Source organism: Arvicanthis niloticus, chromosome 29 (assembly GCF_011762505.2).
Source record: "Arvicanthis niloticus isolate mArvNil1 chromosome 29, mArvNil1.pat.X, whole genome shotgun sequence".
In the NCBI taxonomy this organism is placed as follows: Eukaryota; Metazoa; Chordata; class Mammalia; order Rodentia; family Muridae; genus Arvicanthis; species Arvicanthis niloticus.
In genome coordinates this window covers 20,845,400-20,867,384 of record NC_133437.1, presented here as the reverse complement: position 1 = coordinate 20,867,384, position 21,985 = coordinate 20,845,400, and the positions used below count along the sequence as shown (strand labels likewise).

Here is a 21,985-nt window from a genome sequence, read left to right as displayed (position 1 = left end):
GTTTTCTTTCTTTCTTTTTCTTAATTCCTCTTTTTTTCTCAGAGCTCTACAACTTTCCCCGCAGATCTCTCTACTAACTGGGCTTTTCCTTTTCAACCTGAACCCGCGTTCATCCCCCCCACGCTCCAACTCTGACACGGTGGCCACCCGTGATCCTCCCACAGGCAGAACCCTGCAGGTCAAATTCTGAGTTTGGGGTACTCCACCCACGGAATCCCCTGTCCCCAGCGCGGGCGGCGTCCCTGCAGGCGCCCCCATGGCTCGGGGACCAATAGGAAGGCCGTGATGCTGGGACCCGACCAGCCATTGGTTGGCTCGGCCGTGGTGAGAGATGGTGCGGTGCCCGTTCTCCGCCCGGGTGCGAGCAGTGGGCGGTTGTTAGGGCGACCGTTCGTGACGTAGGCCGTCAGGCTGAGCAGCCGCCCGACGATTGGCTAGGGGATCGGACGATCCTTCCTTATTGGCGGCCGGCGGGCGGCCCGGTGCGTGCGTAAGCGCGGTTCCTTCCGCCCGGGGCTCCGTTGACTGGAGACGGCGGCTGGACCGGCTTGGTGGCCTCCATTGAGATCCGGAGGTGAGCGGGCGGACGCTGGGGACCGGCAGGACAGCGGGTCTCACGCTTCGCCTGGGCCCACGAGGCGGCTGCGAGCCGAGGGGACCGCGAGGGCACGTCCTTGAGGCCCGGGGGCAGGGCGGCGGCCAGGGGGATCCGTGGGCCGGTTGGGCCTGAGGGTCAGAGCTGCGACCGGGGCGTCCGTGGGTCCAGTCCGGAGGGCGCTGTGCTGACTGGGCGGTCACGGTCATCCGTGTAGAACGAGTGTCAGGCAGAGGGGACAGCGGGAACGATGTCCGCGGTGCCCTAGAGAACAAGGACTCACGCCCAGGCGCTGCCTTGCGGCAAAGCCCCTTCTTTAAAGGGATGGAGAAAGGCCAGATACAGGCTGCAGATTGATCCAAAGCCGAGATCCGCGTGGACACGGCAGCCTGTGTCCCTCCTTGTGGGCCAGGAGGAGGATGCGAGGTCGGTCTGTCGGCCAGCATGTCACGGACTTTCTCCTAAGGGGCGTAGTCTCATTGATAGTGTTGCCCCTTACCTTGTCCTCCTTTTGGAATTAATTTGGTTTGAGTGAGGAAAACCTAGACTTCTGAGGTAGGGGGAGGTTAATATATTATTCTATCGAAAGTGGTCAGATGGAGTATTTCCCTTCTTGAGCTTGTGCCTTTTCGGGCTAGGTCCTGTAAAGCCACAGGAACGTTTGTTACTTACTGGCTTTTTACATACAAAGTCGCTGCGTACAGTTAAAGCGCCACACAAAGTAGGGAATGCATTTGTTTGGTTACTTGTGATGTATTTTTATTTTTTTATCTTAGGGCAGAGTCTTGGATATACTGTGAGGTTGGGCCGCGTTTTATGGACTTAGTTCTAGTGCCTTTCTAGAACTTGGCCATGCTTAAACCATCAGATTAACACGAAAACGTGTGTGTATGTCACATCTGTTTCAAGATAAAGGGTGTGCCTGTGGGGGAGCATGGCATGTATGCACACACTGCAATATTTTTGTCTAATTTGTAGACCGTGAGCTATAGTCTGAGATCAATTTCTGCACCCTTAAACCTATCTGAAGTTGTACTATTTCTTAAGTTCTCAAAATAGTAGTTTTTTTATGGTTCCACTTAATACTTTGGTCAGAGAACTTGAAAATGATAAGGAGATGGACTTGTAAACAGGTAATGTAGAGTTGGGTCTGGAGCCTGTTTTGTAGTGCAGGATGATGGTGCTGATGCTCCTGTTTGGTGGTGGGTTAGGAAAGCAGTCGTTACGTCCTGTTGGTGCTGTTGATACTATATGTGACTGCAGTATAGAAGAGGCTTCTCACCCTCAAAGGGACGACCTGTACGTATTTACTAATTTGAGTTCAGTGTAGATACTGTCTAATCAAAGAGTGGGGTGTGTGCCACAGCAAGAGTGCTGAATGGACAGAATCACAGAGAACCCTTTCTTTAGTTGGCAGTGGTTGGTGGGTCTGGTCCTAGGTAGAGTTAGAATTTAAGAAGTCTGGTGGATTTAAATTTTCAACCATTTGAGGAGTCTGAAATATTTGCTGCATATTTTATTTGGATAAGTAGGCAAGTTTTTTTTTTTACTGTTGCACTGCAGCAGAAAAGCTGCCCACTGAGCTTTTATAAACTGCCACCTGCCTTCTGGTGTCACTTTGACTAGTCACAGGGAGCTGGGAGGTGCTCCTAGAGACAGTTTGTAATTATGGTTACTTTTGACACACCTTTATAACATTGCTCAGTTTGTATGTCCAGGTAGGTGTGGTTCTCTTTGCTTGCTTGGATTATGGCACAGGATTGTGTGTAAGTTTTTTCCTTCAGAATATTTTAAAAAAAGACAAAAAAAAAAAAAAAAAAAGACTCTGCACCTGTGGGGAAGACTGGCAGGGCCCAGGATGGGAGGTCTGGTGTGCCTGGCTTAGTGTGGTTAGGGATTATTAGTTGGTAATCACATTGGGGGCCTTCCCCATGGCAATTCAGATTTTCTCAGTGGAATCGCCTTTAGTAGTGATGACTAATACTGCCTCACTAGGGAAGCGTTAGGAGTGAGGGGTGGTGAACTGGAAATGATTCTGATTTGAAACTGATTTACCTTCTGAAACCTTGAAGGCAATCTTTTCAACCAGTGTGCCTTAGTTTCTGATTTCAAAGAGAGATTCTATGAGAGAAGCCAGTGGACATGTAGTTCCTCATGAGAATCCTAGACAGGTTTAAAGTGTTCACCCTTTAACCCCAGGCTCTCCATAAAAATACTTTGTAGTTGTCATTTCTCGGGTTGGCCAGTGCTATAAATCAGTGCAAGATGCTGGGGAGGAAAACAGTAAAGTTGATTATGCAGTACTGAAAAAAAAAAGATAAATACAGATGCCTGCCACATCTTTATGCCTTGAGACCCACAGCAAGAAACATACAGTCTAGTGAGACTGTTGTGTATAATTTCATGAAGCAGGAATTGACATGGTACTTACCCATGCCCCCGTTGTATCTACTTTTATGTTACTTTCTATTTTTAGTTAATTAAAACTGTTTTCATCAACAAAACAGTTTGATTTGATGGTTGAATTAATGTTTTGTGACCAGCTTGAAAATCAGTTATACTGGCCTGGTCTGGTATAGCAGTGCAGAGAAAGACTGGAATGTTGGAGAAAGATAATATTTGCTGATTGGCGTCATTTCTAAAATGGAAGCTCCCACCTTTCTTACACTCCCCCCCTCCAGGTACTTTTTTGCCGTCTTTACTTAATTTGTTGTTGTTGGTGGTGCGTTTTTTGGTTTTGTTGGTTTGGTTTTTCAAGACAGGGTTTCTCTGTGTAGACCACACTGACTCTGAACTCAGAGATCTAACGGCCTCTGCCCCCCTTACCACTACTGCCTGGCTAATTGGCTAATTTCTTAGTGAATGGGGGAGATCTATTTGAATTCCTGCTGACAGTCAGTGGGCTTAGTTTGCTGGCTTTCTTTTCATCGTTTGTATTGTGTGTGTTTGTGTGCACTAGTGTGCACTGTGGCCTGATGTGGAGCGCAGAGCACTGTCTGCAGTGTCAGAAGCAGTGGGGCTTAGATGCGAGTGCATTTGTTCACAGAACCGTCTCACAGGACCTAGTTTTTGTGACTGATTGTTATGGGTAACATTTTTTCATTGTGCTTTATAGTTTTACCATGAGAAATATCTCTGTAAGCCATCAGAGGCTTTATAAGGTTACACTTCAAATAGGAATGTCAAAATTGTTAATTAGCCCTCAGATGTAGGAAGAATGGTAGTCATCAGCTCAGGTCTTGCTATTCATTCTGTTGAGATCCGTCTTGTCAGACAAGAAGTCGTAGGGTTTTTTGTTTTTTGAACAGAGGGCCTTACACTGAGCTGTATCTTCTCTCCTTGGGTGGGTCTTTCTGTATGATACAGACACACGTTTTACTCAACATCTGCTTCTACTGACTTTCCAGTCTTGTCTGGCTGTAAAAGTTCAGGAGCCTTCCACATCTAACATATTTAAATTATCTTTTTGCCCCTTCAGTTTGCCAGGAGAAAAGCAGCCATCCTTGAGAAATGCAGGCCCCCTTTTTACTAACATAGAAGTATAGATCAGAAAAGATTTCTGGTGACAGCCATCTTATGGAAGTGTTACATTGTGCTAGTGACATTCTGCCTTATATCCTAGAGAATGAAAAAGTGTAACAGATTCTTGCTCATAAATGATGACTTTTGGCAAGATACTTAAGAAGAAGCCTCTTTGATGTTACCTTTATTAAGCATGTGGATGGTGAAGAGGGTGTTCATGGGTTTTCTATTTAAGTAACTAAAAATGGGAATAGTCTCATGCTTGTTTCGTACTTTATTCTGTTCCTCCTTGGCTCACATAATTACATGGAATTATGCTGGAAACTTACTTTTAAAGGAACATTTGTATGTAAGTTGTTTGCCAGTTAGTAATAAAAGATTTAGGTGTTTGAAAAAGTAGCAAGTCACTTTAATAGAGTATTGCAATCACTTTGCAGAATTCTGTAGAATACTGAGCTAGTCCTGCACGTAAGATGCTGCACATAGGGCTGACAGCATCCTTTTGTCCTTTAGTGAGCTGCAGGCTAAGTGTGTGTATGTGTATTCCCTCCAGGATCCAAGGACGGAGTAGCTACAATGTTGTCAAGGCTTTTCCGTATGCATGGCCTCTTGGTGGCCTCCCACCCCTGGGAGGTCATTGTGGGAACGGTGACACTAACTATCTGTATGATGTCCATGAACATGTTTACCGGCAACAACAAGATCTGTGGCTGGAATTATGAGTGCCCAAAATTTGAAGAGGTTAGTTTACTTTGATACTGACTAAAGTGATTTTCAATTTTTAAAGAATGTCTCCTTTTGGAACCCTCCCCTTAAGAAGGGGAGGGAGTGCGGGGGGGGGGGGGGGTGGATTTGTGAGGGTGGGACTGGAATGAGAAGAGGCTGCAACTGGGATGTAAAGTGAATAAAGTAATTAATGAAAAAAGTCTCCTTTTAAGAGAACACATAAGCAAAAAGAGTTGTGTGTAATCTTTACTTGTGGACTTACCTCAAATTTTCAGCTATATACATAGTATGGAATACACTAAAAAATGCTCTTTTAAATACAAGAAAGTGTAGTTGACTCTCTTGGGAAAGATAACTTTTGTAAGGACTATCAGAAAAAGTGATCTCAATGAATTACAAATTGCTTAACAGTTACATTCAAGTTTTGATTTCCGTGTTGGCTATTTAGATCTAGTTTTACTCTGCTGGCGTTTATATTCTTGTGATAACACATAAACCAGTGACAGAGAGTAAAGGTTCTCGCACGTGGGCACTTGTGTGAAAGCTTCCTCTCTGCCGCAGGACGTGCTGAGCAGCGACATCATCATCCTCACGATCACGCGGTGCATCGCCATCCTGTACATTTACTTCCAGTTCCAGAACTTACGTCAGCTTGGGTCAAAATACATTTTGGGTAAGGCTGGTCGGTGTCTGTGTGCTGTCAGACTTTGACTTACTGTGGAATTTTCTAGGTGCGTGATGCTGAAAGAGTGTTGAGTACATTCCACAGGTAATAGTCTCAATGCAAGGCCTCAGGACTATAGAGGGAATGGCATTGTTCCAGAGGACTGAGTGAGACTGCGTGCTAGGACTTGTGTAATAAGGAGTGCAGACTCTAACTGTGGCGTTTGGCGTTTAGGTATTGCCGGCCTCTTCACAATTTTCTCAAGTTTTGTCTTCAGTACAGTCGTCATTCATTTCCTTGACAAAGAATTGACAGGCCTAAAGTAAGTAAAATCAACAGTGTGTTCTTCTAAAATATATTTCTAAGACTCTTTATTCTCTGTATTAAAGGTGACGCATACATTTACAAGTTTAAAAAGTAGGGGGGTTTCATGTACGTGCTGTTAGCTGGCTCTGTCAACAGTTTGAATTTATTCTTTCCCATTTATTTTAGACATATTTTCTGAGTGTCATACTATATATGCTGTGTCGAGTCTGTTTTTGCCCGACATAGTTTATCTGCATCTTTTCACGTCCTTAATGTTAAAATAAATTATTAGTGATAGCTATATAATATTCTGTGTGACTGTTTTATAGTTTGTTATTCTAATGTTGGATTTTTATTTTTTTTCTCCATAAATAGCACAGTGATTAATATCTTTATAGGCAGTTTTTGTTTCTGTTCACCATTATCACTAGGGATACATTTCAGAAGGAACATAGCAGCTGAGGGTTGGCTTATTTTAAAGATTTTGCTTTTTTTAACCTCTTGCTTTGGGGAAGGTGGGGTTAACTTCACCAGTTTGTATATTACACATTTTTCTTGATGTTAATTCAAGTACTTTTTTTTTTTTTTTTATAAATATAGAATAGCACTTTGCTAAGAAAACACTGAGAGGTGTTTCATTGAGTGTCCATTTACATTTTAACATTGTCAGGTATTTTAGTTATGATGGGCATAATGACAGTGTCTGTACCTCCAGGGATGGAGTCAAGGATCGGGGTCCAAAGCCACTTTCAGCTACACAGCAAGTTAGAAGTCAGCCTGGGCTTCAGGAGGCTTTGTCTCAAAAAAGTGAAACAAAATAAACTTTGGCAAATATTTTGAGTATCTCTTAGCTTCAAGGCTTCTTAAGAATATTAGCAGAAAAGTGGGTATGCCATGTCTGTGGTATGGATGGGAAGGATTATTTTAAGACGTTTCTAAAACTGTATTTTCGCTGTGTTAAATGTCACTTGTCTTGATTTTTCCCCAGCGAAGCTTTGCCCTTTTTTCTGCTCTTGATCGACCTTTCTAGAGCCAGTGCGTTAGCAAAGTTTGCCCTGAGTTCAAACTCACAGGTGAGTGTTGTTTGTGACCCTGCAGTGGGACGGGCTCCCCCACGGTGTCTACTCACAAGAGGAGATTTCTTTACTGTTCAGAATGTAACCGATCTCTCAAGCTTTGAGACGCACGTTTTAAGACTGGTTTGGTTAAGTGTCTCATTTCCCCATTTTCTCTTTGAAAGTCTTCTGAAATCACAGCTCCTGACTTAGGTGAATAAACCACCTAATGAGGCCTTAGGGGAAGGAGGGAGTGTTTCAGGCCTTTCCTCCTTGCTTTGACCAGATGCCTGACATGGAACAATTAAAGGAAGAAAGGCTCGTTGGGTTTGTGTTTCCAGGAGGTAGTTCATCCAGCTGGGGGGGGCATGCTAGCAGGAACTGGAGGCTTCGTGCAGTCCAGAGAGTGCTCAGGAAGTTGGGCCAGGCTATGAAACCACAAAGCCCACACCCTGCGACCCACTTCCTCTGATGAGGCTCTGCTCCCCTCAGCCTTCTCAGGGAGCACCACCTACTGGGGATGAAGTACAAGAGCCGCCTTCAGTGCCTTGTGTGTGCTTCACCTTCAGACTGTAGCACATCTAGCGGGATAGAGCCTCAGATCACATTGTTTCTAAGCCCTTCAAATTAACCCCCATCTTAAATTCATCCTGCTGTTCATCGGTGACTTTAAAAAACCCAGTGTTGTATAACAACCTTGTAGCAGAATTTTTTTTTTTTGAGACAGACTGTATCTCATTCTATTCTGAATTATAGTGATCTCCTGCTGTGATCAGTTGAGTGCAGGTATATTGCAGATATACACACCGCCATGTCCTATTTAGTCCTTTTATAATTTCCTTCAGTGATGGGCCATTGAACTCAGGACCTTTTGAAGGATTCTCAGGTGCTCAGTCACTGAGCTACCTCCTCCCCCAAGCTGGGAAAGAGTTCATAGTTCTGTCTCGATTATATATATTGGATATTGCTGATGATCATTTGAACATTTTGATAAGAAAATTATCTAGGTTTTATTGTACTAATGTGACCTCAAAGTATCTCAGCTAAGCTTTTGTCAGTGGGAGCCCAAATATAACTAACTGTGAAAGTGTGTAATCAGGTGGAATTTAATATGCCTCCCACAGCCCATTTTACCTGTTGTATGCATCCTATCTTATCAGATTTGTTCTTCGCATAGTAAAATAAGCTTTATATAGGACCCAGGGTGCTCTCTAGCCTTTTAAAAGGCTAACTTGCACTTTACAACCACCGGCATCTTTGGTTTATTCTTTAGGATGAAGTAAGGGAAAATATAGCTCGTGGGATGGCGATCCTGGGCCCCACATTCACCCTTGACGCTCTTGTGGAATGTCTTGTGATTGGAGTGGGCACCATGTCAGGTTTGTAAACAGTTTCTAATACACTTATAGTTAAGGGGAAAGTAGGAGGTCTTATATTTACATTGTTTGTTCTTGAATTCTGACTTAAATGATTTGAACTGCAAATATTGTTAGTGTGTGGATATATGGACCTCTGTGCGTGGTGAGAAAGTAGTAGCAGCTTACGGATGTTCCCCATGCTTGCTGTCGTCTCTTGTGGCTGCTTGTGGTGTTTGGGGTTTGCTGTCCGTTTGTTACCAAGATGGTATCGCAAGGCTCTTGCTGTTACCTGGGCTAAATTAGTAACTTGTTTCCCTGTATTTTAATTGTCATGTTGGGGCAAGAGTCCAGATCTAATCTGGTGCTTTAATTAGATTCTGGGTCACACATCCTAGCATGTCTGCAGCACCAACCTCAACACACTTCCTCATCTTTAAAGGAATACTAGAGAATACTAAACATCAGGACTCCGTTACATGCAATGGAAATTTACCAGAATGAATATATCTTGCTATTAGTGTGTGTGTGTGTGTGTCTGTGTGTGTCTGTGTGTGTGTGTCTGTGTGTGTGTGTCTGTGTGTCTGTCTATGTCTATCCATCTGTGTCCCCTGGAGTTACATGTGGTTGTGAGCCATCTGATGTGAGTGCTGGGAACGAAACTCGGGTCCTCTGCAAGAGCCAGAGACACTCTTAGCTGTTGAGTTTCCTGCCACTTCAGCCTCTAATTATCTTATTTTTGGGAGAATATTTGGTTGTCTCTGTATTCATTCATTTATTAAATAGTATATATTTCTTTATATAATATAAATAGTAATGATAGATATTCTACTATTCAACAGAGGGTTTTAATTAGGAAAGAAAAATCATTTTAAAAATTGTTTTTGGCTCAGTCTATAGCACTTTTTTTTTTTTTTTTGCATACTTTAAAATGTACTTTTGTAAACTAGGAAGATGGCAGGTAAAGCACTTGCTACGAAAGTGTGAGAGCTGAGTTGGGGTCTCTACGCCCCATGTAAGCCTGCCGTACTGGCCTATTTCTGTGGCAGAGGCAAAGAAAATTTCCAGGTGTTGAAAGCCTAGCTAGCCTGTGGTAAGCTGTGGAACTGCAGAGTCTGTCTCTAATAATCCAGACACAAGGACAGACAGTGGATCCTGTCCTCTGACTCCATACATGCCCTGCACACATGTGCCCCACAGTCACACACACACTTTGAAAAGTTACCTTCTTTAAGGTATAGTTTAAGTTTTAATGATGGTATCATCATGTCACCACCACTAAATCAAATAAAATGTTGATGAGGTGAAAACACAGCTAAGGGATTTTCTTCAAGCAGGAGAGTTTGAGGTGTTGAAGATGGGCCAGGAAGTCCTTGAAACAAAGGCTGCTTATTTGAATCTGATGCAGAAAGTAGTAGGGTTGATGCCTTGTCGTGAATCGTTAGAGAAATGAACAAAAGAATAATCAGATGTGTAGTTGCAGAAGCCACTGAAGTCATCTTTATCTGCAGAAATAGAGATGTCACTTAAAATTAATTAGGCAGCAACCCCGATGCCTATGTCGTTACACAGTGTGAGGGATTGATTGACCCTGGAGCTGTACGTGCTTTGGACACATTTTACCATGTCCTGAGAATAACTGAAAAGGCCAGTACAGAAAGGGCTTGGCTAAGTGTAGCTCCATGGTAGGACATACTTTGCATATATGAAGGTCCAGTTCCCAGCACACATACAAGCCACAGCTACGTAGAAGTCCTTGGACTGGAGCTGTGTTCCTGTGTGGAATCAAAGTGGCAGAGAAGCTTCTTTTGGGACAGTCAGGAAGAATGATGGCAACATGAGTTTAGGAAAGAAAATAGTTGATGATTAATTTGTGAAAAGCATTGGTTAAGTATTGATTGAGTGGCCTTGAGTGTGAAAATATTCTGTTCATCTAGTGTTTAAGTAGAATGTGTATAGATTTGCTTTAATGTGTGTGTGTGTGTGTGTGTGTGTGTGTGTATAATTTTTAGTTTTTCAAATTCCCTTTTTGTGAAAGTAAATAATGTAATACATTTTTTTATTTTAATTTGAGCCAAAGGGTAGGAGTTGGTGATTTTAATTTCCTTTCTGGTCTCTACAGTTCTGGTACCTTCTGTTTGAGATTACCAAATGACACTTGAAAGATTTTGTGGTGAAATGTTTGTTAATTTTCACTCTTGATTCATTAACATTTTGCATCATATCATTTTCAGATAGGTCAATGAAGTAAAATGCTAAGAATATCAGTAGGCACTGTGAGGGTTATAGAAAAATGCACTTAGTGGTATGGAAGACTATTTACTGAGATGCCATGTCAAGAGAGGCAGAATTGCCTACTGATCTGTGCATTGTAAATCACCCTGAACACAGAGGCCAGTTGCTTTTGTGATAAGTGAGTCTAGGATAGTAGTGTAGACTGGAGGATGAAATGACTTCTGTAAAGTAGCTGGTCTTACAGCTTCTTGTCTCACCCAAAATGATACCGTTTTATAAAAGAGTTGGAAACGCTTGTTGGCCATCTGTATTAAACAGCACCATTATACACAGCACTGTGATGTTGGGGTCTGTGTCCTGCCAGGACTGGGTTTTAGAACAGCTGTTCCTGAAGCCTTAGCATCATCTGTGTGTGCAGATGTCTTAGCATCATCTGTGTGTGCATAAATGGCATGCCAGAAATCCACACTTACCCAGCTCTGTGTCTCCTGTTCTCTACTAGGGGTTCGGCAGCTTGAAATCATGTGCTGCTTTGGCTGCATGTCTGTGCTTGCCAACTACTTTGTGTTCATGACGTTTTTCCCAGCCTGTGTGTCCCTGGTCCTAGAGGTAAGACTGGTTTTCCCGGTGTCATTAGTTATGAAGTAGCATTGCCCATGCTGTCCCTTTACCTGAGTCCCCCGCATACCTCCTAACATCATGCTGACTTCCTTCGTAGCTTTCTCGGGAGAGCCGTGAGGGTCGTCCAATTTGGCAGCTCAGCCATTTTGCCAGAGTTTTAGAAGAAGAAGAGAATAAACCAAACCCTGTAACCCAAAGGGTCAAGATGATTATGGTAATGGCATCTCCCCCAGTATCTGTAGTCTCAGTGTGTCTTATGTTTTGGGTATTTGGGGGCTGCTGTTTGTGTTTTTAGTTCCCGTCTTGTTTATCTGCTATTTGGCCCTTCGGTGATGTTCTAGTGTCTCTCTCTCTCTCTCTCTCTCTCTCTCTCTCTCTCTCTCTCTCTCTCTCTCTCTCTCTCTGTTTTCTCAGTTTGTTCTTTGTCGCTTTGAGGTTCTGGGGACTTCAGTTTGCTATCTTGAGACAGGATCTTACTGGCTGGCCAAGGCTGGCTTTGAACTTTGAATCCTCGTGCTTCAGTCCCCTGAGTGCTGGGATACCAGGTGTATGCCACCATGCCCCACTGGCCTTCTGGTCTTTGTTAGTCTTGCTCTCCTGAGTAGACTTTGCAAGTTCCTCTGTCTTTGAAAAGCTATTCTTTGGAACGTTTGAACAGTTTTAGGACCAATGCTTTTATTTAACAAACTGGGGGCTTTCTTACCTTGATACGGTGGGGTTGAGGAGGAAAGTGTCTGGTTATGGAGTTGGAAGGGGTGAGAGAGCAGAGGGTACACAATTTAAAATATGTTCCTTCAGTCTTTAGGCCTGGTTCTTGTTCATGCTCACAGTCGCTGGATAGCTGATCCTTCTCCTCAGAACAGCACGGCAGAACAGGCTAAGGTTTCCTTGGGTCTGGACGAAGATGTGTCCAAGAGAATTGAACCAAGTGTGTCTCTCTGGCAGTTTTATCTCTCCAAGTAAGTGACTGGAACCCACAGTCCTCTGCCGTCTTCCGGCGCTGTGCCGTGACGTGCTGGTTTCTGAGCTGACAGCACTTATCTTCGCTTTCACACAGGATGCTCAGCATGGACATTGAACAGGTGGTCACCCTGAGCTTAGCATTCCTTTTGGCTGTCAAGTATATTTTCTTTGAACAAGCTGAGACAGAATCGACACTCTCCTTAAAAAATCCTATCACATCTCCTGTTGTGACCCCAAAGAAAGCTCAAGACAACTGTTGTAGACGTGAGCCTCTGCTTGTGAGAAGTAACCAGAAGCTCTCGTCAGTGGAGGAGGATGCAGGAGCGAACCGAGATGGAAAAGGTATTTGCTGTGTCCTTCATTCTCAGCTCCTCTTGCCCGAGGACGCCCCTGAGTGACTTCACCTGAAAGTGACTTGAGGGCTTTGAGATGTCTTTTTGCCTCTCACACAGTTGAGGTTATAAAACCTTTAGTGGTGGAAGCTGAGACTGCAAGCAGAGCTACCTTTGTGCTTGGCGCCTCTGGAGCCAGCCTTCCATCGGCCCTGGGCACACAGGAACCTGGAATTGAACTCCCCAGCGAGCCTCGACCTAATGAAGAATGTCTGCAGATACTGGAGAATGCAGAGGTGGGAAAGGGCGCGCTCACACCAGAGGCTTCTTTAAAAGAGGATGGTTTGGGTACTTTTTTTTTTTTTTTTAATCAAAGGAAGTTAAACTGGTACTACCAAGGCCTGCTGTGTCCTAGTCTCTGTGTCATAGGCTTATTGACAACTGTATTAATCCCTACAGCCTTTGGGGTGTTCTCCCCACCCTTCAGATGAGCAGCCCAGGCTTGAGAAGCTTCAGTAATATCCCCAAGATACTTACCATTGAGGAATTGTAAAGCCAGCAGCAGGGTCTCTTATTTTCTGGTTCCAGAATCAAACCTCTTCCTAGCGAGTTCTGTCTTGTAGCGATGGGGAGCGCTGGCATGCGTGTGTGTTGAGGTGGGCTATGTTTGAACTCTGTTCTCCCGCCACATTTACATACGTCCGTCATGTTTTCAGCCTTACCGGCTTAATCTAAGTTTTTCTATGGTAAGAATATGTTTTCCTAGTCTACCACACTTTTTCCATGCTTGGTAAGATAAAGTTCCATTCTGCTACCACTTTATTAAGATACAGTGACTGAGGAAATAGAGTTTTATGAATAATCAACATAGTCAAGCGAATTAAATATGTAGTCCTGGGTAGCCTAGACCTACGTAGACCAGGCTGCCCTCAAATTTAGAAGACCACCTTTCTCTGCCTCCCCAGTGCTGGGATTAAAGGCGGCGTGTGATACCTCCTAGCTTTATCTGATTTTTTTTTTTTTTTAAGACAAGGTTTTGGTTAGACTGGACATAGCAAGTCCCCAGCCACTGTCTGTATCTTCCTCCTGCCCAGTGCTGGGAGTGCAGATGTACACTACTGTGCCTGGCTTTTCTGTGCTTGCTAGGATCTGAACTCAGTCAGCATCATGCCTGCAGAGCAAGTACTTCCCTGAATCTCCTTGATATCTTTCAAATCATCTCCCCCTTTACAAACCCAAAGCCTTTTGAATTTTCTTCTTAATGTTTTTGTACTTTAGCTCTTTTGAGAACTGGTATCCTCAGCTGGAATATATCCTATTTAAGGGCCACAATTTGTTCCCACAAAAAATTACAGTGTACATATCGACTGCCATTGTAAGCAAATATGTGTTGATTGACTTTCATTGGTCAGTCCACGAGCATTTAAGTGTACAGTGAGGGTCCTGTTGTGCAGAGAGCAGGGGCGCTGGGCTGAGGGAAGGTTTTGTTCTGTGTTTGTTTTTCAGAGCGGGTGGGACATGGTCTGGCTAAGTATGATTATTGTAAATTATAGTCATGTAAGCAGCTCCGCACTGTGTTCTTTCAGCCTTTGGTCTTCTGCTTATGAATTTCTGTTCTTATCTAATTCCATCTCTTCACTTTCTTTTTCCTTTCTTCAGAAAGGTGCAAAGTTCCTCAGTGACGCAGAGGTCATCCAGCTGGTTAATGCTAAGCATATCCCAGCTTACAGGCTGGAGACTCTAATGGAGACTCATGAACGTGGCGTGTCTATCCGACGGCAGCTCCTCTCCACCAAGCTTGCAGAGCCGTCTTCTCTACAGCACCTGCCCTACAGAGATTATAACTATTCCTTGGTATGCTGTTTGATTAGGGAGGGCTTGCTTTGTAACTTGTAGCTGACCTTATTTTTCATGATTTTATAATCATTGTTGAAAAAGTCCAACAGTTTGCCTGCTTGCTTATTTATTTATTTATTTATTTATTTATTTTGATTTTTGAAGATAGGGTTTCTCTGTGTTCCCCTGACTGTCCTAGAACTTGATCTCTGATCTGTGTAGATCAGGCTGTCTTTGAACTCTCCCTCTCAAGGATTTGGGATTAAAGGCATGTGCCACCACCACCCAGCCAGTTTTTTTATATATATATGTATATGTATATGTATATGTATACGTATACGTATACGTAAACATATATATATATATATATATATATATATATTTTTTTTTTTTTTAAGATTTATTTATTTTATTTATATGAGTACACTGCAGCTGTCTTCAGACACACCAGAAGAGGGCATTGGATCCCATTACAGATGGTTGTGAGCCACCATGTGGTTGCTGGGAATTGAACTCAGGACCTCTGGAGAACAGTCAGTGCTCTTAACCACTGAGCCATCTCTCCAGCTCCTAGTTTAAATATTTATAAAGAATAAATTTTTGGTGGAGTCTGGGTTTGGGATAGAATGTTTACCAAACACTGGTTTGATCACCAGCACCATAACAACAAAAAGAATACATTAAAAATATTATTGACCTGGGCGGTGGTGGCACACGCCTTTAATCCCAGCACTTGTGAGGCAGAGGCAGGCGGATTTTTGAGTTCGAGGCCAGCCTGTTCTATAGAGTGAGTTCCAGGACAGCCAAGGCTACACAGAGAAACCCTGTCTCAAAAAACCAAAAAAAAAAAAAAAAAAAAAAAAAAAAATCAGAAAATAAACCTATAAGCTAAAGCTATTTATGTAGGAAAAAATATTATTGAAATATTCTCTAGGGGCAAGCTTGAAGAATTGTTAGCAACAGGGACTGAGGTGAGCTGCTGTTTATTTGTTACAGTGTGGGTTTTCCCACTTTGCCCTTGTTTCTTAGGTGATGGGAGCTTGCTGTGAGAATGTGATCGGGTATATGCCCATCCCTGTTGGCGTGGCCGGGCCTCTGTGCCTGGATGGGAAAGAGTACCAGGTGCCAATGGCAACGACAGAAGGCTGTCTTGTGGCCAGCACTAACAGAGGCTGCAGAGCAATAAGTGTAAGTTGGGCTTTGTCTGCTTTAAACTACTAGTCCTTGCTGGACTAGGGAGGAAGGCAACTGGGCAGGGGAAGACAACCAGGACAGATTCGGGGACAGACTCAAGGGTTTGGGGAGAGGCTAAAATGGGTTAATATGTTCCCATAATCCTCTCTTAGCTTGGTGGAGGTGCCAGCAGCCGGGTCCTTGCAGATGGAATGACCCGAGGCCCGGTGGTGCGTCTTCCTCGTGCTTGTGACTCTGCAGAAGTGAAGACCTGGCTTGAAACACCTGAAGGGTTTGCAGTGATAAAGGAGGCCTTTGATAGCACCAGCAGGTAGGTAGGGTGTGTGTGTGTGTGTGTGTGTGTGTGTGTGTGTGCGCGCGCGCGCGCATACACACTCGCTTAGGTGTTTAAACGGATATTTAGCTTGTTGTCTGTGCTAGCCAAATACATTGCTTGCTTAAGGTAATGTACCAATCTGAATTCATTCATTTAGTGTGATGAAGAAGTATTCCTGGTCAGGGTAGATGTTGATGCAGACAAATTACCCCATAGAGATACATTGGTTTTTAATGGTTGGTAAGATGGCTTAGCAGGTAAAAGCACTTGCTGTGCAGACCTGGTGGCCTGAGCCACTCAGTGACAGTAAGATAGACATGAGGCAGCACGTGACTAGACTGTCACTTTGTCCTAGAGTAGGATTTCCTACACAGAGCATGAGTGTAAGTCTAGCTGGAGATTTACTTTGAATGAAGACCATTACAGTCACACCTAATCAGTTCAAGCTAATGTGTTTGCTTTTATTTGGACTTAAAATGTGTTAAAGAGTTGGTCCACCTTCTATTCAGTGTCTGAGAATGAGACTCAGCCACAGTAGTATCCTTCGTGTGTCTAAAGAAAAAAATTCTTCCTACTGAACTAAGGAGTAAAATTTAAAATTTCTCACCTTGGATTAAAATAAAATGCTTGTGTTCACAGATTTGCACGTCTACAGAAACTTCATGTGATGATGGCAGGCCGCAACCTCTACATCCGCTTCCAGTCCAAGACAGGGGATGCCATGGGGATGAACATGATTTCCAAGGTGAGTGTAGACACGCTCTATCTCAGGCTTCAGCGATGGGCACACCGGGCTGCCCTTGAACTCATGGTGATGCTTGCGCCTTTGCTTCTGAGTGCTGGGACTGCAACTGTTACCCTCCCAGCCATGGCTCTTATTGATACACCGTGTCCATAGAGTATATATGTAACACACTTGATTGATTTCACGTTTATTAAAAGGTAAATATTGCTTAATATAGTGTGGCTTGGTAGTGTTTTTGACTTTTTTTGAATTAGTTAGATAAAATGGACTTGTGTGTCTGGGTGTGTTCCCTGCATGGATGTCTGTGCACCACATGTGTGCCTGGTGTCCATAGAGGCCAGAAGAGGCCATCAGATTTCTCTGGAACTGGAGTGTGATTCAGTTGTGAGCCTCCAGTGGGTGTTGAGAATTGGACTTTGGTCCTCAGGAAGAGCAGCCAGAGCTCTTGACTGCGGAGTTGTCTGCCTCGCTGTGCTGCTGGAGATTTGACACTGTGTCCGAAATGGGTTGGGAGGGATCTGAGGCTGGCACTCACTTTAGAACTTTGCCCAGTAACTCCTCCCTCCTGAGGAGGAGTGGCCCTGAGGGTTCAGAATGAGAGTGTAGGGAGGCACATGGGGCCCCAGATCAGTTCTGAGCACACCCAAGCTACCCCAAAAGAACTTTGTCTCCAAATCTTAAAATTGACCTTTTCTAGAGACTTTTTCTTGCTTTCTTTGTGTGTGTATGTGTGACAGGGTCTCACTGTAGCCTTTGTCCAACCTGGAGCTCATAATGTAGACCAGGCTAACCTGCAACTTATGATCAGTTGTTTTGTCTCTGACTCTTAATTGCTGGTTTACAGGAAGGTGTTAGAAACATTGTCTTTAAGATATCAAACATACTTGGTTTGTTTGTATAATCCATTCATTTTGTTTCCTGAGAGATTTTTGTATGGTGTACGTTTTATTTTGTTGATAACTTTTTATTAGAGACAAATACAAATGTTAAAATCATCTAGTCAGGCTACAGAATTTTTGTTTATAAAGTTTATTCAGAATGAGGAAAATAACTCATTTTCCTCATTCTGAATAATGCCTAAGTTTTTAAAATTCTCAATAGTATGGTGGTTTTTAACAGCTTGAAAATAGAACTGTCATCTGTCTCCCCATTCTGCTTTTGGAATTGAAAACAGTCTCAAAGAGATATCTGTATACTCGTGTTCACAGCGTTACTCAGACTAGCCAATAGGAAGACGCAAGCTTAGCGTTTTTGGATACATGCACAAGTGAGAGATATGTTAAAGTAGAACATTATTCTAAGTGAAGTCGCCAATTACAAAATTCTACATGGTTCCACTTTTTGAGTTAACCAGAGTTGTTAAGTTCATGGACACCAGTAGAGTGGTGTAGGGACAAGCAGGGACGGGAAACAGATAATTTATGAGTGTTTTCTTTTTCCTTTTTCGAGACAGGGTTTCTCTGTGTAGTCCTGGCTGTCCTGGAACTCACTCTGTAGACCAGGCTGGCCTTGATCTCAGAAATCCGCCTGCTTCTGCCTCCCAGGTGCTGGGATTGAAGTTGTGTGCCACCACTGCCCGGCTTTGATGTTTTAACAGGCTGTGGAACATTATCTTTATCAGATACAGAGAGTTCTGGACATTTGTTAGGCAATACCTTAGCTGCACTGCACGGAATGGCTGTGTTTACAGTAGATGCGGTGGTCAGAATGCGGCTCCATTGTGCCTTGTGCCGGTTGTGCTTCTTCCTAGGGTACGGAGAAAGCCCTGCTGAAGCTGCAGGAGTTCTTCCCTGACATGCAGATTCTGGCAGTGAGCGGTAACTACTGCACCGATAAGAAGCCTGCTGCCATAAACTGGATTGAAGGTCGAGGAAAGACTGTGGTTTGTGAAGCTGTCATTCCAGCCAAGGTGGTGAGAGAAGTGAGTGTGGATGGCTGCTTTATCCTATGGTTTACATTGTAGTGTCTTTAGTTGAGTTGAGCCCAGTTGTGGTGGCCCATAGCTGTAATCCCAGCTCTGGGAGTCAGGCAGGAGGATCCCTGGAAGTCTGAGGCCAGGGTGTGCTACATAGTGAGTTTTAGGCCAGCCAGCACTGAAAGAAAGCTTTGAAAATAATAAAAAATTCAAAGAGTAATACCATCTTTTATAAGATTACATTTGTAAAGTTGTTTTTCATTAAAATGGTTGTTTTATTGTTCATGACTGCACGTAGCGCTTTTGGGACAGTTTAAATGGGGCCACATGTATAGTCTTGCTTTCTAGAGGTACAGAGAGGTAGACGTGAGCAGTTTTTACTTCGTTCTCCTGGTAGACTATGTAAAATGTCCACACTGTGGTCTAGGTGTTAAAGACGACTACGGAAGCTATGGTTGACGTAAACATTAACAAGAATCTTGTGGGCTCTGCCATGGCTGGGAGCATAGGCGGCTACAACGCCCACGCAGCGAACATCGTCACTGCTATCTACATTGCATGTGGCCAGGTGAGCGCCCTGGGTCCCGCTTTCCTCTCTGCTCTGGTGTTGCAAGTGAGGGGCTCTACTGTATCTCTCCTTTTCTCCTCCAGGATGCAGCACAGAATGTGGGGAGTTCAAACTGTATCACTTTAATGGAAGCAAGTGGTCCTACCAGTGAGGACTTATATATCAGCTGCACCATGCCTTCTATAGAGATAGGAACCGTGGGTGGTGGGACCAGCCTTCTACCTCAGCAAGCCTGCCTGCAGGTATGACTGTCTGCCCTCAAGCCACTGACACCCAGTTATTCTGGTTAATTTTGGGGAAGAGGGTTTATTTCGACTTCTCCATCTAGGTAGATGCTCATTACTAAGGGAAGTTAAGGCAGGAGCGAAGGTAGAGGCCGTGGAGGCCTGTTCTAGCGTCACAGTCAGCTCTGTAGAGGCCGTGGAGGACACTGCGTATTGGCCTGTTCTAGCCTCACAGTCAGCTCTCATTTGGTTACTGCCCAGGCCCATGGCTGGGTCCTTCGTCAGTTAGCAATCAGGCCAAACTGCTGGCGGCCGTTTATCATTGACAACCAAGTTCAACCATCACACCAGGGGTACTATGTATTTACTGAACAGCACATCATGTTTCTACCCTTGCTTTTAGCCAAAAAAAAGTGTGTGTGTATATGTGTGTGTACACCTACACACATACATATGGTTTGTGTGTATGCGCCTAATAAAGCATGCGCCTAATAAAATACATGAAATAAGCAAGTAAGTGCATAGTGCCGTCAGCTCGGCCTGACACCACTTTCTAATGGAGTCTAGGTCTGCTCTTCTCCATGTAGTAATCTTCCATGATGGCCTCTGATTACAGATGCTAGGTGTTCAAGGAGCGTGCAAAGACAATCCCGGAGAAAACGCACGGCAGCTTGCCCGAATTGTGTGTGGTACTGTGATGGCTGGTGAGTTGTCCTTGATGGCAGCATTGGCAGCAGGACATCTTGTCAGAAGTCACATGGTTCACAACAGGTAAGACTTCCACATATATGAGATTTTCCCAAATTAAGGTTTTATAATCCTAGTCTGGGAATTACCACTAAAATGTTTGAACAACTTGAGTCCAAGCCCTGGAATCCAGATTTTTAAAAGAAAAGAAAACAAAACAAAACAGGTGTAGTGGCATGATCAGAGTACATGTTCTAAACAGGTAGAGACAGTCAGGTCCACAGGCAGGTCCTGGGGCTCACTGACCGGGCAGCCTAGCCTACTTGGCAAGTTCCAGGCTACTGAGAGAGGCCTTGTGTCAAAATGAAGAGTGGGTGGTGCCTTGTTGTCTTCTGACCTCCACTCGCATACACATGTACCCCAAACCCCCAGTTTGCGTTGCTAATATTCTCTGTGTTACTACTTTTTTTTTCTGACACAGATCAAAGATAAACTTACAAGATCTGCAAGGAACGTGCGCCAAGAAGGCAGCTTGAGCATCCTGGCATACTGAACTGAAACGTGGGCATTGGGTTCTCAAGGACTAACATGAAATCTGTGAATTAAAAATGTCAATGCAGTGTCTGTGGAAGATGACTGGACATGATCAGTGAGACAGACGCCTGCTTGGTTTCTGGCGCTTTCAGAGACGTCTGAGGCCCTTTGCAGAGACTCCTCAGATGTGGAAACTGTGGTTCTTTCCATGCTGTGTTCTGGAAAGATCTCACGGGGATGTTAAGTGCTCTGAGCACCACAGATGTGAGCCGCAGCTCGTTTCTGAAAGCTACCATAGCTGGAAACTGGTGTTCTGACAAAATGATGGAGTTCCTGGTGATCAGTGTGGGGGCTCACCTCCAGTGGGGTAGAAATAGTTTTAAATGACACTGTAGCTGACAGAACTTTTGATTTTTATTTATTCAGTCTGAGTTGTAGAACTTTGCAATCTAAGTTTATTTTTTGTAAACTAATAATTCATTTGGTGCTGGTCTATTGATTTTGGGGACCTACTTCATGGAAGAATTACTTTTATTCTCAAACTACAGAATAATGTGCTAAGTAGTGCTAAATAGTTCTCGACAAAGAAAACAGTCACTGCATTTATCTCTGTAAATCTTTGTTCAGAGAGGCCTTTAGTCTAGATTTTCGCCAGCTGTGCCACACTCTGCACACCCTGTTCTTAGTGTCTCTTAGAGGAGAGTACAAGCAAGTCGGACCTCTCAGAACTTAGAGTGGGGGAACAGTTTTTAAAGAAAACGACCATTTCTCTAAGCCAACTTTCTTTAGAGACATTTTAACTTATTTAGCTGAATTCTAGATTTTTTTGGTAAACTATCAAATCTGTATATGTTGTAATAAAGTGTCTAATGCTAGGAGTTTATTGGAAGTGTTTAAGAAATAAGAGAACTCGACTTTTACACTGATAAAAATACTCCAGCTTGGGCCAGAGAAGACAGTGCTCGTTAGCATTGGTCTGGGAAACCCTGGCTTGCTTTCCAAGCCTAATGAAGGGAAAGTCAGCTTACAGAGCCAATGATGGAGCCACATGAATGGCCCTGGAGCTGTGTGCCTTGTTCCTGTGGCCAGGAGTTTGGTGACTGAATCATTTATGGGCTCCTTTGATGGATCCATAAAAGCTCTTAGCTTCCTCAGGGGGTCAGCAGAGTTGTTGAATCTTAATTTTTTTTTAATGTACCAGTTTTGTATAAATAATAATAAAGAGCTCCTTATTTTGTATTCTATCTACTGCTTCAAGTTTGGTCTTGGGAAGCTGACATCTGTGTAGAAGATGGACTCTGAAAGACATTCCAGGAGTGCCGCGGCAGCATGGGAGCCTCTTGTGATTGTGTCAGTATTATTGTGGAAGATTGACTTTGCTGTTGTATGTAAAGTTTCAAATTGCTCCTCTTGTGACTTTTCAGCCAGTACCATTTTATTTACCTGAGCTTGTCATGGAAGTGGCAGTAAAAAGTATTGAGTGTTTATGCTGGTGACTGTAACCAATGTCATCTTGCTAAATTCATGTTTTGTACAATTACTAAATTGTATACATTTTGTTATAGAATACTTTTTCCAGTTGAGTAAATTAT

General features: G+C 43.6%; 1 protein-coding gene across 2 annotated transcripts; it reads left to right on the top strand.

Moving 5' to 3' along the window:
• Nucleotides 1–439: 439 nt before the first annotated feature.
• Hmgcr (3-hydroxy-3-methylglutaryl-CoA reductase) lies at nucleotides 440–21,637 on the top strand. 2 transcript variants are annotated; one of them, XM_076927218.1, is made up of 20 exons: nucleotides 440–574; nucleotides 4,671–4,858; nucleotides 5,405–5,516; nucleotides 5,742–5,829; nucleotides 6,802–6,886; nucleotides 8,142–8,247; nucleotides 10,961–11,067; nucleotides 11,177–11,293; nucleotides 11,878–12,038; nucleotides 12,137–12,384; nucleotides 12,495–12,670; nucleotides 14,034–14,228; nucleotides 15,240–15,398; nucleotides 15,557–15,714; nucleotides 16,360–16,465; nucleotides 18,216–18,386; nucleotides 18,808–18,948; nucleotides 19,032–19,190; nucleotides 19,789–19,943; nucleotides 20,341–21,637. In XM_076927218.1, exons 2-20 carry the CDS (start codon nucleotides 4,694–4,696, stop codon nucleotides 20,393–20,395), a joined length of 2,664 nt encoding a protein of 887 aa, XP_076783333.1. In that variant the 5' UTR covers nucleotides 440–574; nucleotides 4,671–4,693; the 3' UTR covers nucleotides 20,396–21,637. The 2 variants fall into 2 exon arrangements, with proteins under 2 accessions (XP_076783333.1, XP_076783332.1); XM_076927217.1 differs by lacking the exon at nucleotides 440–574 and adding an exon at nucleotides 1,004–1,021.
• Nucleotides 21,638–21,985: the final 348 nt, after the last annotated feature.